The sequence below is a fragment of the Leptodactylus fuscus genome, chromosome 8, assembly GCF_031893055.1.
Source record: "Leptodactylus fuscus isolate aLepFus1 chromosome 8, aLepFus1.hap2, whole genome shotgun sequence".
Taxonomy (NCBI): Eukaryota; Metazoa; Chordata; class Amphibia; order Anura; family Leptodactylidae; genus Leptodactylus; species Leptodactylus fuscus.
In genome coordinates, this window is record NC_134272.1 from 21,890,122 (window position 1) to 21,907,492 (window position 17,371).

At 41.2% G+C, this 17,371-nt stretch overlaps 1 protein-coding gene across 1 annotated transcript; it reads left to right on the forward strand.

The window, feature by feature from the left end:
• The first annotated feature begins 862 nt into the window (after window positions 1-862).
• LOC142217706 (uncharacterized) lies at window positions 863-7,521 on the forward strand. The gene is made up of 4 exons (XM_075286055.1): window positions 863-1,216; window positions 3,255-3,378; window positions 6,543-6,616; window positions 6,969-7,521. The coding sequence occupies exons 1-4, from the start codon at window positions 904-906 to the stop codon at window positions 7,340-7,342; spliced, it is 885 nt and encodes a 294-aa protein (XP_075142156.1). The 5' UTR covers window positions 863-903; the 3' UTR covers window positions 7,343-7,521.
• Window positions 7,522-17,371: the final 9,850 nt, after the last annotated feature.

Consider the following 17,371-nt stretch of genomic DNA (forward strand, 5'->3'; position numbering starts at 1 on the left):
CAAGTGTTAGGGTAAGTTCACACAGAATTTTTTGGTCAGGATTTTGAGTTTGTATCCGTCTCAAAATCCTGACCAAAAAAGATGGCTCCCATTGAAATCAATGGGAGCCGGTCAGTTCTTTATTCTAGGAGCCGTTTGTTCCAGCTCCCGGAACAAAGAAGCAACATGCTCATTCTTTCAGGCAGATTCACCTCACGACGTCGGACTGAAGGCACTCCCTCCATTCATTTGGGCCTAATCTGGAGCGGAGTGTGCGAGTGCACTGCAGCTACCCGTATTTTGGTCCGGAACATGAGGCGACCTCTGTTTCAGGTTCCAGACCAAAATGTGAACTTACCCTTAGGGAGGGTTCACACGGTGTAACATCACGCGGCACGTTACACCGTGTGAACCCTCCCTTAGATTGTTTATCTTGTGCTGCCATTCTGAGAGTTGGCAAATGTCACAGTGTGAATGGGCGCCTGTGTGTGAGTAGAAGCCTCTAAACACTGAATTTAACAAATTCTTCCTTCCATATCTAGTCTCCTATAGTGTAACATTGCCCCTATATACTCTAAACATATACAAATGCTAAAAGTGAAGTTACATGTGGGCTATAGGGGTTCTCCCGAATCGACACCTGGTGAAACGTTATATCCTGTCATCATTATGAGTTAGCCATTAAAAAAGGGATCACCAACTGAAGACTCGCAAGTTTTATGTTTTTTATATTTCATACCCACTGGCTAACACGGTACAAAAACAAACATTTTCCTTATATGTCCACAGGGACGTATAATATCAGATTCACTTGATTTCACTTTCACTCTTACGACTGAATAAACATCAGATTTTTCCTTTTACTTCTTCACTTCGCTCTTGAATGCTGAGGGTCAGACTCTGCTGCATCTGCAAATATCGACCATGCAGGACATTCCTGAAATGACTGAGTTTGTCAAAAACTTCAGTCTTAGGAGCTATGATAATGAAGGGTTCTCACGGGTTCTTCTCCAGCTCTTTGGCTTCTTGGGTCATGGAAAGTCATCCTTTATAAACACCTGTAAGTACGTCCTGGATGACACTGAATTCAAGATCTACGCCGATGTGAAAAGTAGTGATGGAGGAAACACCACGGAGAGGATCACCTTCCCGCTCACCGACACACTCACTCTAGTGGACAACCGAGGCTGCTCCGTCATGAATGACTATGAAACTGGAGAAATTTTTGCACAATTGGGTAAATATTTCAATTAAATATCTATCTATCTATCTATCTATCTATCTATCTATCTATCTATCTATCTATCTATCTATACATCTATCTTCTATCTATCTATCTATCTATCTATCTCCTATCTATCTATCTATCTATCTATCTATCTCCTATCTATCTATCTATCTATCTATCTATCTATCTATCTCCTCATTATCTATCTATCTATCTATCTATCTATCTCCTATCTATCTATCTATCTATCTATCTATCTATCTATCTATCTATACATCTATCTCCTATCTCTCTATCTACAGTATCTATCTACAGTATCTATCTATCTATCTATCTATCTATCTATCTCCTCTCTATCTACAGCATCTATCTCCTATCTATCTATCTATCTATCTATCTATCAATCTAGCTCCTATCTATCTATCTATCTATCTATCTATCTATCTCCTATCTATCTATCTATCTATCTATCTATCTCCTATCTATCTATCTATTTATCTATCTATCTATCTCCTATCTCTCTCTCTATCTCCTATTTATCTCCTCTTTCTCTCTCTCCTATCTATTTATGTCCGTCCTCTCTCTCTCTCTCTCTCTCTCTCTCTCTCTCTCTCTCTCTCTCTCTCTCTCTCTCTCATCTTCTATCTATACATCTAGCATTTGATAACATGAGGGGTTCACCTACCAGAATCAAGAAGTGCAATGCCCAATTTTTGTAACTGCTAAGTAATGTCACTGCTAAGACTTTGTCCGCTATGAGAGAGAATGTAGCCTGTACGCCAGTTGCTTTATTGAGGACCTTTCACCACCTTCACCAACTCCATCTCCTTGCATTTTATAATAGGCACAACTCCACTGATTCTGGTGCACTTAGAATTTTCTCTTATTCTAGAGCGCACTGTTCCCAAGCAATTATTTCTGTTAGATTCAGTGCTCATTATGTTCTACTGTCAGGTGGGAGGTCCTTGGCTGGAGTAGACAGACACAGTTCACCTGAAAGTACAGGCCTGAAAATAAGAGATTTTAGTTGCCCAGGAACAGTAGGAGCTAGACAAGAAAAACAATGAGTCTGTGGAGAGGGACTTATTGAAGGATGCAAAGAGCTGGAGCTGGTACAGATAGTCCAAGGTCCTCTTTAATGCTGAGTAAATGTTTGCAGTTTAACCTGTTTGGTCTTTGTGAGTTACTATATTATACTTGGACCTCTACCAAGACAAATGGTGGAACAAAGTACATTTTGACTACTGTAAATTTATATAGCTATTTGCATAACTGGCAAGGTTGTTCTGAAGATGGTAATAAAAAGTGATAAGGAGATTCCTGGGTGGCATGGTCAAGGCCCTGGACTGACGATATGGAGAGAGGTAGACCAGTAGGCCAAGTGAGAAAGATCTGAGGAACGTTATCATTGATCCTGATGGTCCTGCAATGGATCAAGTCTATGCAGAAGCAAAACCCTCACAATAATGTCCTCTTCCAACCCAAGAGGGAGACCAGTAGGCCAAGTGAGAAAGATCTGAGGAAAGCTATCATTGATCCTGATGGTCCTGCAATGGATCAATTCTATGCTCAAGTAAAACCATGATGACCTCTTCCAACCCAAGAGGGAGACCATAAACCTTCACAAACATCATGTAAATGCCAGGCCTCAGCAGTGATATGCCATTTGTGAAGAGGTCACCACTGAAGTATGGGATTGTCAGCAGCATTTACCTTACTCAGCTGGAACGTCATGGCAGAAATCACAAGCATGGGCTTAGGTGTGGCTTCTTATTTTGTTGGTATTACTTTAGGAAAAATTCATCTTTTAAAAATGATTTGTTTACTTATATAGTGGCATCATATACTGGCAGCTCTTCATTTTCTACAGGTCCTTTAAACTTCTCCCACTTCTTTCTTTCGTACCCACCTCCTCAGTTTCTGTTGAGCTTGAGGAAGGTTTTAGAAGACACTTAAAAGAACCACAAATCGGAGAGCATGTAATGCACTAGAGATTGTAACTGAAGCTGAAAACCTTTATTTTCAATATTTTTTGTCTTTTTATCAGGAAATTTGTTGCCTCTGGATCGTGCAGTGGAATGGAGCAAGGGCATAGGACTGATGGATAGAATCGTCCAGGCAGAGCGCCATGTCAAATCATCTGATTTTATTTTTCCAATATTTGTCTATAGGTAAGAGACCACTGAATCACAAACTGCAAGGGTCAGTCAAACGTTATGGGCACTGTAGAATTTTCACATAATCTGCAGGGTTTTTTTTACATAATCTCCTGCTTTTCAATACACTTTGTCCATCAGTCAATGATCTTTTATATTCCCTCATTAAAAATGTTTCAGGCTGAGCTGTGAGCCATAAATGCACTGTCCCACAGTTCCGGTCGGCGGGAGGTATGTCCCAGTTTCAACTCATCTGCATCCTCCGACGCAGATGAGTTGACTACACTGGTGAATCAAGCGGGAGCTGTATGCAGAATCTCCTACTTCACCACAGTCCTCCGTACCCTGTAGCTTTAGACGCGATGTGATGATGTCACACATCGCGCCTACAGCTGCTTGACTGAGACTGTACACAGAGCAGAGAGGGAGCAAGGAAACGTGAGTATCTGTTTTTTCATGTTAAATTTTGATGGCAAATTGAGGGGGAACATGATGAAGGGGGCACATGAAACTAGGGACAGATGAAGTGGGGGGCAGATTGAGGAGGACATTAAACTGGGGGCAGATGAAGGGGAGGCATGAAACTGAGGGCAGAGATGGAGGGGGAGCATGAAACTGAGGACCGATAAAGGTGGGTATGAAACTGGGGTCAGATGGAGGGGGACATTAAATTTGGAGCAGATGAAGGGGGAACATGAAACTGGGACAGAGATGGAAGGGGGACATTAAACTGGGGGCAGATGAAGGGGGGCACTTAAACTGGGGAGATATTAAGAGGAACATTAAAATGGGGACAAATGGAGTGGGGACATTAAACAATGGGGGTCACTGGAGGACATTAAACCGTGGAGTAGCTAGAGGGGGACCTCTATACTATACACAGAATCAAACCATACCAAAGACATAGCCATATCATACTATTCACAGAACCACATAATACTATGTAGAAACGCAAACATTACTAAAGACATAACCACACCATACAATACACATACACAATAACATGCTGTATTATACAAAGAACCACACCACACTATACTATATACAGCACCACACCATACTATATACAACACCACACCACAAAACCAAATACAATATATTCAGTGCTACTTGAAAATGTGTGAACCTTTTAAAAGGTTTTATGTTTCTGCATAAATTTGACTTATTACAACTACATTAGAATTTTAATTTTAATTTCAAAAGTCCTAAAAATAGATAAAAGAACCAAAGCAAACAAATGTACCAAAAATAATAGATTTGAATATCGATGTATAGAAGAAAATGATCTAAGATCCTATAACTGGGAATGGTAAAAGTCAGTTCATGTTTGCTGTCGGTATGTGTTGTGACCCCCACTTGTCTAGCAATAACTGCATCCACATGTTTCCGGCTATTGTTGTCCAGTCCTGTACATCAGCTTGATTTTATTCCGTTCCTTTGTAGAAAGCAGGTTCGGTTCTTCTATGTTAGTATTTACCTTCCATGAACTTCTCCCTTCAACTCCTTCCACAACATTTCTATTGGATTGAGGTCTGGACTGTGACTTGGTCATTCCAAAACTTTAACTTTACTATACGAGAACTATTCTTTCGTAGATTGACTTCTTTGGTTGTTTTTTTCCCGTGAGATTCACATACTTTTGAGACAGATATCCTGACATTTTCTGGTATAATTCTTAATTCATTGTTGCTATCAATGATGGAGAGCCAGCCTGGCCCAAATGCAGCAAAACAGACCCAAATCGTGGTATTTCTTCCACCACTGTGTTACACTGATGGGGTGATGTTTTTATGCTAGAATACAGGGCTTCCCTTTCTCCAAATATAACCATTCTCATTTAAACCAAAAAAGCTCTATCTTGATTTCATTCATCCACAAAACAATGTTCCTGTAGCCTTCTGGCTTGTCCAGGTGATCTTTAGCAAACTGCAGTGGCAATGTTCTTTATGGAGAGCAGCGGTTTTCTCACCACTCTGCCATGTCCACCATTGTTGTTCAGTGTCCTTTTTATGGTAGACTTATGAAAATCAACATTAGCTAAAGTGATCTTGTGGACTATTATATGCCTTGCTCTCAGTGTGATCTCGGTCAACCACTCCTGGAGAGGGTGATGATGGTCTTGAATTTCCTCCATTTATACACGATCTGTCTGACTCTCGATTGGTGGGGTCCAAACACTTTAGATGCGGTTTTGTTACTTGATGAGTATCAACAAGTCTTCTTCTGAGGTCCTCAGAAACCTCCTTTGTTTGTGCCATGGTATACCTCCACAAACATGTTGTGAAGATCAGCCTTTGATAGATCCCGTTCTATAAATTAGGTTGCCCATTTCTACCTGATTGCAATCCCAGTGCTGATTGACAACAACCACTCTGTTAATCCTGTAGGTTCTTTTTTTTTTCAATAAATAATTGAACAAGTCTAATAATTTTTACTAATTTTACTTGATTAAGATCTCTTTACTTTTTGGACTTGTGTTAAAATTTGCTGTAGTTTTAGGTGAAGTTTATTTAGAAAATTCTGGAGGGTTCAAAAGCCCCGTTGAAGAACTTTAACCATTTTATACACAGGAGTAGAGATGATTGAACAGTAAAATGTTCGAGGTTCGATATTCGTTTCGAGTAGCCCCTCAATATTCGACTACTCAAATTAAATATCGAACCCTATTATAGTCTATGGGAGGAAAATGCTCGTTTCAGGGGTAGGCAACGTTCGATCAAATTATACTTACCAAGTCCACGAGTGAGGGTCGGGCTGGATCCTCCGATAAGTCTTCTCCTTGCAGCATCCCCGCAGCGTCTTCCGGCTCTGAATTCACTCTGCCAGGCATCGGGCCTGGGCAAAGCCGACTGCGCATGCCTACACTACAAGCGGACATGCACAGTCGGCTCTGCCCAGGCCCGATTTCTAAATGTAGGAGAAGAACCAGCATTGATTGGCCGACTGTATAGCATTCGGCCAATCAATGCTGGTTCTGCATCGAACTTTTCCATTCGAATAGCGAGTGGTACTCGATCGAGTACGAGTATTTCGAATACCGTAGTATTCGATCGAATACCTACTCGATCGAGTACTACTCGCTCATCTCTACTTATAACCATGGATAATCTTTGGGTAATTGTATCTTTCTCAGGTTTATCATTCCTAATAGTCTCATTAAACAATCTGCATATTTCTAGTGTGAAAAAAGGACTCACCTATGATGAGGTGCCAGAAATACAGGCTCTACTGAACACGGCCAGAGACCTAACAGGTAGCCAGAGAATCAATTCTATTGTTTGTCTTCTTCCGTTCTTTCCTAATTGTGTGATCCAATGACTTTGGCCTACTTATACTATATCCTGAATAATTCTAAGCTTCTGATCCAGTTTCTTTCCTTTTCTTGCCCTCTTTACTCTTTATTAGTTCAATCCTGTTATTCTTCTCTATTGCCGTTTTCATAACCAGAAATGGCTGTAGGAAATCCAGTCTTACATTTTATAGACTTGTCACTATGACTGGAGGTCTTCACTAAGTCTTTCCTTCTTGCTTCACCACTTGTGACTTCTGCCAGACTTAGAGTTTATCATTATATAGCCGATCACAACAACCTTTCTTTTTGGCAGGAATATTCCCTGTGGTTGTTCTTACCCACAAGACCCACTCAAACCTGAGAGATGTCGAGACTAAATTTAAGGACATGGATGTGGAGAGGATCATTGCTCTTGAAAACTTCACCCCAGAAGATCACATAAAGACCAGAGGAAAACATGAAGAGGTTCTGAAGTTCTATATTGAAGTGATTAAAGATATCGAATTCCGACTGCAAAGAATGTCTAACCCAGAAGAAGAAAGAGAGAAGAGGAAGCAATTTGTGCTAAGATTTGTGTATGACAGGGAATTGGAAAAGAAAGCTGAAGATACAAAGAGAGAGTGTCAAAGAGAGGCTGAGAGGATGAGAGAGATGAACAATCAGGAGAAATCTTGTACTCTACAGTAGACACCAAGTTATTTACAACAGATACTCATTGTCTCATATGCACAAAGAGAACAAACATACCCACAGATAGGTACAACATGTAAATTTTATTGCTATCCAAACACTAAAAATCACATGGACACATAATAACACACTAAACAACTTTACAAAGATGACAGGGAAAAACCATAAGGTTAGAAGTGCCAGCAAGCCAAAGTGATGTTTGTGAGGTAATACACACAATTATGTAAAATCAATGTTTTTGCCATGGGCAGGGTGACCAGGGGTCCAAATGAATTATATTATATACTCCTATGCCTTATCAAGAGGTAAAAGATTGTGTCAACTAAGTACACCCACTCATAAGTGGTTGAGGATACCAAATGACCATGGTCACCCATTCACTTATGTCCTGGAAAACCCAAAATATCACAAATTTGTGTATCAGCTCACCTTAACATCATATAGACACGTATGGACCCCTGGTCACCCTGCCCATGGCAAAAACATTGATTCTATATAATTGTGTGTATTACCTCACAAACATCACTTTGGCTTGCTGGCACTTCTAACCTTATGGTTTTTCCCTGCCATTTTTGTAAACTTTTGTAGTGTGTCATTTTGTGTCCATGTGATTTTTTAGTGTTTGGATAGCAATAACATTTACACTTTTTATCTGTGGGTATGGTTGTTCTCTTTGTGCATATGAGTTCAGTCCCATACCACATTACGTATTATTGGCCGCTTTATGCATTTATAACAGATAATAATTGGTATAAGGCTAGACTGCTGAAAGAACAAAGATTAACCTTTATTTGTATTGCACTAGAATGTATCCTGAGTGTAAAAATAAAATATATAAGCACTTCTTGCCTAATGTTGTGCCTTTAAAATAAATAATGAGACCTTGGCCATATGATCTACAGTCCATAGTCATATGATAGACACATAGGTACATAGTAATCAGACGCCTGTCTGGTAACAAGCTGTGCACCTATGTGTACATCACATGATCAAGGACTGACTATCACATGACCATGGACTGTATATCACATGACCACAGACTGATTTTTCTCTATTCAAAGAAAGCAGAATGAATAACAGCAAGCAAAGACTGAGAAAAACATGGGGAATTCATGCAGAAAGTACACTGGAAAATTGTAGAAGTTTTCATTATATAAACTACTAGCAAGAGGACCCGGCTTCGCACAGGTATATTTAATTTTTTGTTTGTGAAGTGGCCCCATATGAATTGTCCAATTTTACACTGTGTGGTATTGTGTGAAGAGGCGCCTATCTAATCCTATGGCGTGTGGAACTGTGTGTAAACGCGCGTATCTAATCCTACGGCATGTGGTACTGTGTGCAGACGCATGTATCTAATCCTATGGCGTGTGGTATTGTGTGAAGACATGCGTATCTAATCCTCCGTTGTGTTGAACTATGTGCAGATGTGCGTATCTAATCATCCACTGTGTGGTATTGTGTGAAGAGGCGCATATCTAACCCTATGGCATGTGCAACTGTGTGTAAACGCGCGTATCTAATCCTACGGCATGTGGTACTGTGTGCAGACGTGTGTATCTAATCCTATAGCGTGTACAACTGTGTGCAGATGCGTGTATCTAATCCTATGGAGTGTAGAACTGTGTGCAGACGCGCATATCTAATCCTATGGCACGTGGTACTGTGTGAAGACATGCGTATCTAATCCTCTGACGCTTTGAACTGTTTTCAGATGTGCGTATCTGGTCCTTCCCTGTGTGGTATTGTGTGAAGAGGTGCGTATATAATCCTCCCCCGTGTGTTAATTTGTGCAGACACACATATCTAATCCTTCAGTGTGTGGAACTGTGTGCAGACGCGTATATCTAATCCTCTGGCGTGTAGAACTGTGTGCAGACGCACGTATCTAATCCTCCCCTGTGTTGTATTGTGTGAAGAGGTGCATATCTAATCCTATAGCGTGTGGAACTGTGTGCAGATGCGTGTATCTAATCCTATTACTTGTACAACTGTGTGCAGACACACGTATCTAATCCTCTGGCATGTGGATCTGTGTGCAGATGTACCTATATAATCCTCTGGTGTGTGGAACTGTGTGCAGATGCGCATATCCAATCCTCGGGCATGTGGTACTGTGTGCAGACGCATGTATCCAATCCCCCGGCGTGTGGTACTGTGTGCAGATGCGTGCATGTAATCCTTCAGTGTGTGGAACTGTGTGCAGACGCACATATCTAATCCTTCAGTGTGTGGAACTATGTGCAGATGCGTGCATGTAATCCTTCAGTGTGTGGAACTGTGTGCAGACGCACATATCTAATCCTTCAGTGTGTGGAATTGTGTGCAGACGTGTGTATCTAATCCTCTGTCGTGTAATACTGTGTGCTGATCTGTGTATCTAATCCTCTGATGCGTGTATCTCAGTTTGGATATCAGTGTTGGGTTGTGTATGTGGAGTGACCATGTGTATTGCAGTTGGAATATGAGTGAAAGACTTGCAGGTTTGTATTGGCTAAGGGGGGTGGGCATTGTGTTGGGAATGCTGTATCTCAGCAATGTTACTTCCGAGCAAGTTGGAGTCTCGTCTTAAACCTTCCCGGATACCTGATGTATCTCTGTACCAAATTTGGTGAAGATCGGTACAGTCGTTTAGTCGTGCATAAAGAACAGACAGACAGACAGAAATTCATTTTTATAAGATAGAGAGATAACATATATCTTAGATAGTTGCCAGGACTCTATCTGCAGTCTCTATAACTCTTTGTACTTTCATACAGACTATTGATTTTTGGCCACTGTGGCCCATACTGTAGGTCTACATGGGGACTGCAAGCACAAAACAGCCAAAGTGTATAATCTGTACCAGTTACTAAATAATTTTGTTTAGTAGATGACGATGAGCATAAAAAGACAACTATAGAGATTCCTTCTATACCACTGAGCTATATACTGCACATCTCACCCGGGGCATATAGATGGCTGTAATGTTATAATATATTTTCATACTGAGCAGCAGAGATGTGCAGACGTGATCCTGCCAAAGATCTGTAACAGGAAAACCACAAGAAACAATAGAGAGAACTAGAGATGTCATATGTAGAGGAAACGAGTCTTGTGCACAGCACTGATAACCAAAAGTATCCAAGTTACTCGAGAAATATACACAAGAAACAGCAATCCTGAGCAAAGGGCATAGAAACGTCTTATTTTGTCTGAAGATCGTATTGATCGTATTTGTCTGAAGATCGTACTGAAGATTGTATCAGTATAAGAAAGAAATGAGAGGTCAGATATATGACAGGATTTCTCATTTCTACATTTAGGCTTATAATAGAACCTACCCTATTCTCTGATATCTAATACAAAAGAAAATAGATAAAAAAAACTGTATTATGTCAGCATTATAACACTGCCCAGTGTCGAAGAATATAATAATTACATAATACTATATATATAACTATTACATACAACAACACTGTGTCCTATGTGCAAGAATATAACTACTATAATACTCCATCCTACATACAAGAATATAACTAATATAATACTACTGCTATGTACAAGAATATAACTGCTATAATACTGCTCCTATGTACAAGAATATAACTACTATAATACTGCTCTTATGTACAAGAATATAACTACTATAATACTGCTCCTATGTAGAAAAATATAACTACTATAATACTGCTCCTATGTACAAGAATATAACTACTATAATACTACTCCTATGTACAAGAATATAACTACTATAATACTGCTCCTATGTACAAGAATATAACTACTATAATACTGCTCTTATGTACAAGAATATAACTACTATAATACTGCTCCTATGTACAAGAATATAACTACTATAATACTGCTCCTATGTACAAGAATATAACTACTATAATACTACTCCTATGTACAAGAATATAACTACTATAATACTACCTACTATGTACAAGAATATAACTACTATAATACTACTCCTATGTACAAGAATATAACTACTATAATACTGCTCCTATGTACAAGAATATAACTACTATAATACTGCTCCTATGTAAAATATATATATATATATATATATATATATATATATATATATATATATATATATATATAATATTGCCTCCTATGTACAAGAATATAAGTACTACAGTGTTGGCCAAAAGTATTGGCACCCCTGCAATTCTGTCAGATAATACTCTTTTTCTTCCAGAAAATGATGTTTCTGGCTCGCTATGTGGCGCCTTAGCTTGAAACATTTTTTTTTTCAGCTTACAATAAACTAATTAATAAGCTAATACTGCGAGCTGTATACAAGGAATAGTTGCTATAATCCCGGCCTGTATACATAAGATTATATTTAAAGCAAATGTAAAGCACCATGGAATGAATGGTGCTATATAAATAATAATAATAATAATAATAATAATAATATTTCTGTATTTATCCTGCGACTATAAGTAATAAATCAGCTTTAGTTTTACTTTCTTTGGCTCTGGAGAGATTTCTGAGAACAGGTCGGTGTTGTAGGGAGGTTGGCGGATGTCTGGTCGCCGCAGATGCTGAAGACAGGAAGCCATTACAGTTTGTTAGACAGGAAAGCGATGATGGTGATCCAATGACTGTTATTATATTTGCACGACTTTGGGTTCGGCTTTTTCAGTTTTATATAACCCTCAGCTGCTGTTATCAGGGCGGGTTTCCTGTTTGTGAGCAGAATCCAGTGACGGCTCTCGTGCGACCTCCTCACCAGAAATGGAGACAAGAATTCTTGGTGAAATTCATTTTTTATCAGATATTTATCAATAATGTAATAAAAGTCCTTAATAATCCTAAATCTACAGTACACTGGTGACACTGGAATATGATGGGAGTGATGAAGAAGATGGAAATCTGAGAATGTTTCATGCACAATCTCATGTCACCATTCATTTCAAAGGGCCCCATGGAGGATTTTGAGGACTGGGAAGATGGGAACAAGGTGATATGATTGTCAACTTGTGGCGGTCAGTACCGGGGAATAATTACTGGGGTAACAGCAGCAGGGGCTGCCATAGGCTCCGCGACATTGGGGGGCCCGGCGGGCCTCTGATGTCTTTATTTTTTAATAGGCTGTTACTTGCTGGAGTAGCTCCAGTTGGTAACGGGCCCAATTTATTTACCAACCCTTGCTCCTGCACATGGCCACTGGTGCTGCCCCTTCTGCAGAGGTGGCTGTGAGTAGGAGGGGGCTCAGTAAGTAAGGCTGCGGGCTTGTGAACCCCACAAGCACCGCCATCGTTATACTTGGTGGGAAGTCTTTTCAGACCCCTGAGTCTGAGTACAATGATCAGAGCTCTAAGAGAGGTGAGGGAACATAGAAAACACAGTTACTTACCTCTCTTGGGCTCTGGAAGGCATTGGGCCTACTTGGTCATGTAGGCTGGGTTTGCGTCCTTATGTGCGAGCAGGGGAAGGGGTTATGGGGGGGGTTTATGCGACTTAATACTAATGGCCTCTTTGAAAAAAAACAAAAAACACATCAGGGGCTAGCCAGGCCCCCTAATGTCCCGGGTCCTGTGGCAACTGCTACTGCAGTAATTATGCCCCTGCGTTTATGCCTCCAAAGACCCTCCTGTGCACGCCGCTGTCGTAGAACCAAACACAGACCCATAAAGGAGAATGAGCGGGAGAAACTTTGGGCAATAAAAACAGCAGGAAATTTTAACTAATAGAATTTTTATCATATTATTTATATAATTAATTAAATAAAACATCTGTCCACGAGCCGATACTCAAGAGAATGCGAGTCCTGGAGTAAGACAACCCTAAGCACAGATAATGGAATGTTACACAATGAGGTCACACCACATACCAAAAACAAAGATTCTTAGATTTTTACTTTTCCCAGATATGTGATGTTGGATATTCTAGAAATAAAGGGCCAAGTCTAATGTTTTTGATTCAAAAATTTGATTTGTTTCTCTTTATGTACTTTTACGAATCATCTGTATGATGAATGCTGCAACAATGCAATGGTCTATCACTTATATATGCAGTAAAGCATGTTATGAAGTCACATATGTTTTATATCAGCATGGTGGCTCAGTGGTTAGCACTAGACATGAGCGAACAGTAAAATGTCCGAGGTTCGATATTCGTTTCGAGTAGCCCCTCAATATTCGACTACTCGAATCGAATATCGAACCCTATTATAGTCTATGGGGGGAAAATGCTCGTTTCAGGGGTAGGCAACGTTCGATCAAATTATACTTACCAAGTCCACGAGTGAGGGTCGGGCTGGATCCTCTGAGAAGTCTTCTCTGTGCAGCGTCCCCACGGCATCTTCTGGCTCTGAATTCACTCTGCCAGGCATCGGGCCTGGGCAGAGCCGACTGCGCATGCCCACACTACAAGCAGACATGCGCAGTCGGCTCTGCCCAGGCCCAATGCCTGGCAGAGCGAATGAAGAGCCCGAAGATGCCGCGGGGACGCTGCACGGAGAAGACTTCTAAAGGTAGGAGAAGAACCAGCATTGATTGGCCGACTGTATAGCATTCGGCCAATCAATGCTGGTTCTACATCAAACTTTTACATTCGAACAGCTAGTACTACTCGCTCATCTCTAGTTAGCACACTTTCTGGGTTCAAATCTGACCAAGGGTAACATTTTCAAAGAACATTTATATTGTCCCTTTGTTTGAGGCCTTTAGAGTCTGAGGTAGCTCTTGGGATCTTTTGCAATTTCTCTGAGCATCCCCTGGTCTGACATCAGGGTGAATTTGCTGGGATGTCCACTACTGGGAAGATTGTCATTTGTGTTCAATGTTTTCTATTTGTGAATAATTTTTTTCATTGTAGAAGGATGGAAAATTGTTTTAAAAAAATGGCCTTAAAACCTTTTACCAGACTCATGGGCAGCAACAATTGATTTTCTAAGATCATTGCTGATGACTTTCCTCCTTCACATGCTGAGTGCTTCAGAACAGCAAACTGCTAAAACTTCTGTTTTATTAGAGGTGATCACATTTACAGGTGACCAAATAATCAAGACTATTTGATTAGCTGCACATGACTGCTACTTAGCCTCTTAATTCCTATGGAAGTTGTAAGGGTGGACCTAGTTTTTCACAAATTGATATTTTGGCCTAGTTTTTGTTGAATAAATAATAACCCTTTGGAATCTGTATGTATTGTTGCTGTTTGTGTTGTTTGTCTTGGTTTGGATTTACCATATTTTAAGACTTTTTAAGGCCCAGATTTTTTTTGTATTACTTCCTGATAAATAAAACCATGACAGCTCAATCAAATTTTTAAGGGTCTGCCCTCTAAAGATAAGTGGGAGACACAGAAATTCATCCAGGCTATAAGAAAATAAGTGTAGGGCGCAGAGGGATCGGAGAGGACAGAGCTGGGGTCGGCCAGGTACTCCCTCAACATGCGCCTATACTTGTCCCTCCTGGTGACACTAAGCCCCTCAGTGGCGGTAATTTGGCCAGGGAGTGCCAATAACGTGTCCCAGACCTTGGAATAAGTTTTGCAACATGGCCTAGTTTTGCATGAGTGGCCTTGCTGCCTCTGGACATACCTTTGCCTGTAGCCACTTTTTTTGCTGCTTAGCTTGCCTCCACATCTACACTGCTCTCGCCCCTAGACATCACCCCAGTCTATGACTCTGCTTTTAGCCACCTTTTTTGCTGCTTAGCTTGCCTCCACATCTACACTGCTTTCCCCGCTAGACATCACCCCTGTCCATGTTGGGTCGGTGGCCTCGTCATCCACCAACTCCTCTTCCAATTGCTCACTGTCCCCTTACTGCAAACTGCATATAATCACAGCTTGCCCTGATGGCAACTGTGTCTCATAATCATCACTGAGGCCCAGAAACGTCGGTTGCAGATCAACAACCACAAAATTGGAAGGAAATGGCAGATGCTCCAGTATTTGTAACACCTGTTCCTGGTGTTTGGGCCTGGTCTGCGTTGTACCCTGCACTCAGGTTAACGCAGCTGCCATATCCACAATTGTGATGAGCGCATGCTAATGTTTCATGTCCAGTGGAAAGGATGCGATAGGATTTCGCATAAGCCTGCCACCCATGGAAACTCATGGTGCAGAAAGTGAGGGAGCTGACTTTGAGGAACCCTTGGGTTTTAAAGATGGAACTCCATCAAAGGTCTCTGCAGCTCACACACCCTGCTCAACATATGGTATCTAGGGTTTCAGCGTGTGGGGACATTGCACAACAGCCGATGTTCGAGCAGATGGAGGCGTTGTTGGAGAGTATTGAAGCTAGCAGCAGCTCCTGTAGACTTGCGAAAGTGGGCGCCCAAGCGCCGCACTTTCACCAGTAGCTCGTGTACATTTGGGTATGTTTTCAAAAAACGTTGCACCACTAAGTTAGACGTGGGCCAGGCATGGAACGTGGAACTCTGTGCAACTTAGCGCAGAACTTAGGGCCCGCCTGATGTTATGGGACATGTGGTGGTGCAAGGCTCAACTCACTCAAAGGGCCAAAAACACTGCTGGTGAATTTTGTTCCGTTCCAAAGGACTGTTTACATTTGGCTCAGTTGTAGCTCCAGGACATGCCTTGGAAGGCAAGGTTTCCTTTAGTGGCTCCATCTCAGCAGGATGATGATGATGAAGCTTGGTTAAATCTGGTGTCGGAATTGAAAGTGGTTTCTGATCTACATCTAAAGTACTGGAGCATGTTGTTTGGACTATTAACACCTGATCAGAACCCTGTAGAGGTAATGTAGAGTCCGATATTAGAGGACCATTACCGCTAGTAGTGGTTTCAGCCAATTCTCCACCTTTGTGACCCTCTAAATAAAAGTTACCCCCAGGACTTGATGCCAAAATGTTATCAATTTGACAATCAAAATCAAGGTCAATGTCTGGGTCCTCAGTCCAATCCACTGCATCAATCCAACATAATGAGAGTGATGGTTCTGGAACCACTGTTTTAGGGGCTAGCGATTTTAATGGGGCTAACACTCTGCTGGTGCAAGGCTCAACTCCCCCAAAGGGCAAAAAACTCTGCAGGTAGAAGGCTGAAGTCACCTGAAGGGCCTCAATCTCTGCTGGGAGCTCAGCTTAAGGGCCTGTAACTTAATTTGGAAGGGCTCACGTTAAGGGCAAGAAAAGTGAATTTTGGAAGGTCTTACCACATCTCACACACACACACACACACACACACACACACACACACACACACACACACACACTCACACATCCACAATGACAGTTCAGGGTGGGTACTGTTGGATTTATCATTGCCTATTCCATCTGTGGTTGTCATGGGCAACGTGATTTAAAGGGGTGCTTGTTAATGTTTCTTTAGCTTCAATTTGGGTTTGTGTCCATCCATTTGGGGAAGAAAGAAGGTTTCCAGGTATTTTCCTACTTTGATGGAGGTTTTTTTGAGTGTGGAAAGTGTGTAGTTGTTAGGCGGCTGTGATGTTGGGGTAAAACTGTGACTTGGGCTTGTTAGATGCCCCCAGGCATGCGTCCCCTGCTGTCCCAGTTGCATTGCAGAGGTGTTGGCATCATTTGCTGAGGTGTCATAGTGGACTTGGTGACCTTCTTGAGTCGAATGGTGGGTTCTCCTGAAACGAAGCATTTTCCCCCATAGACTATAATGGGGTTCGATATTCGATTGAATAGTCGAATATTGAGCGGCTATTTGAAACGAATAACAAATATTACAGGCCTCAACATTAACCCCAGGCGCATAACATCACCCAGGAGGCCAGAAGAAGACCAAGATAGAGCGTCCAACAATGTGAGGATGCCCAGAAAAGGTAAGAGAAGGGGAGTATAACTGTTTGTTATTTTTTTACACCTCCCCTGTGCCTCCACCTTTTATATTCTGGGGTCTGAAGAGATTATTTGAACATCTGAAAGTTTGCTACAATGTATCAGTATAGATACTTTTTGAGCTATCCACAGACCTTTCTCTTGTCCTGGACTTCCCTTTTTGGTAAACAGATCATATCAGGAATGTACAGAACAAAAATTTGCTTATGAAATAGTGTTGGTGCCCGGAGTCTACAATGACATTGGATAA

Coding starts and splice junctions, on each gene's coding strand:
- LOC142217706 (XM_075286055.1), top strand. CDS start 904: ATGCAGGACATTCCTGAAATGACTGAGTTTGTCAAAAACTTCAGTCTT. Junction 1,217..3,254: donor AGAAATTTTTGCACAATTGG/GTAAATATTTCA, acceptor TCTTTTTATCAG/GAAATTTGTTGCCTCTGGAT. Junction 6,617..6,968: donor CACGGCCAGAGACCTAACAG/GTAGCCAGAGAA, acceptor TCTTTTTGGCAG/GAATATTCCCTGTGGTTGTT.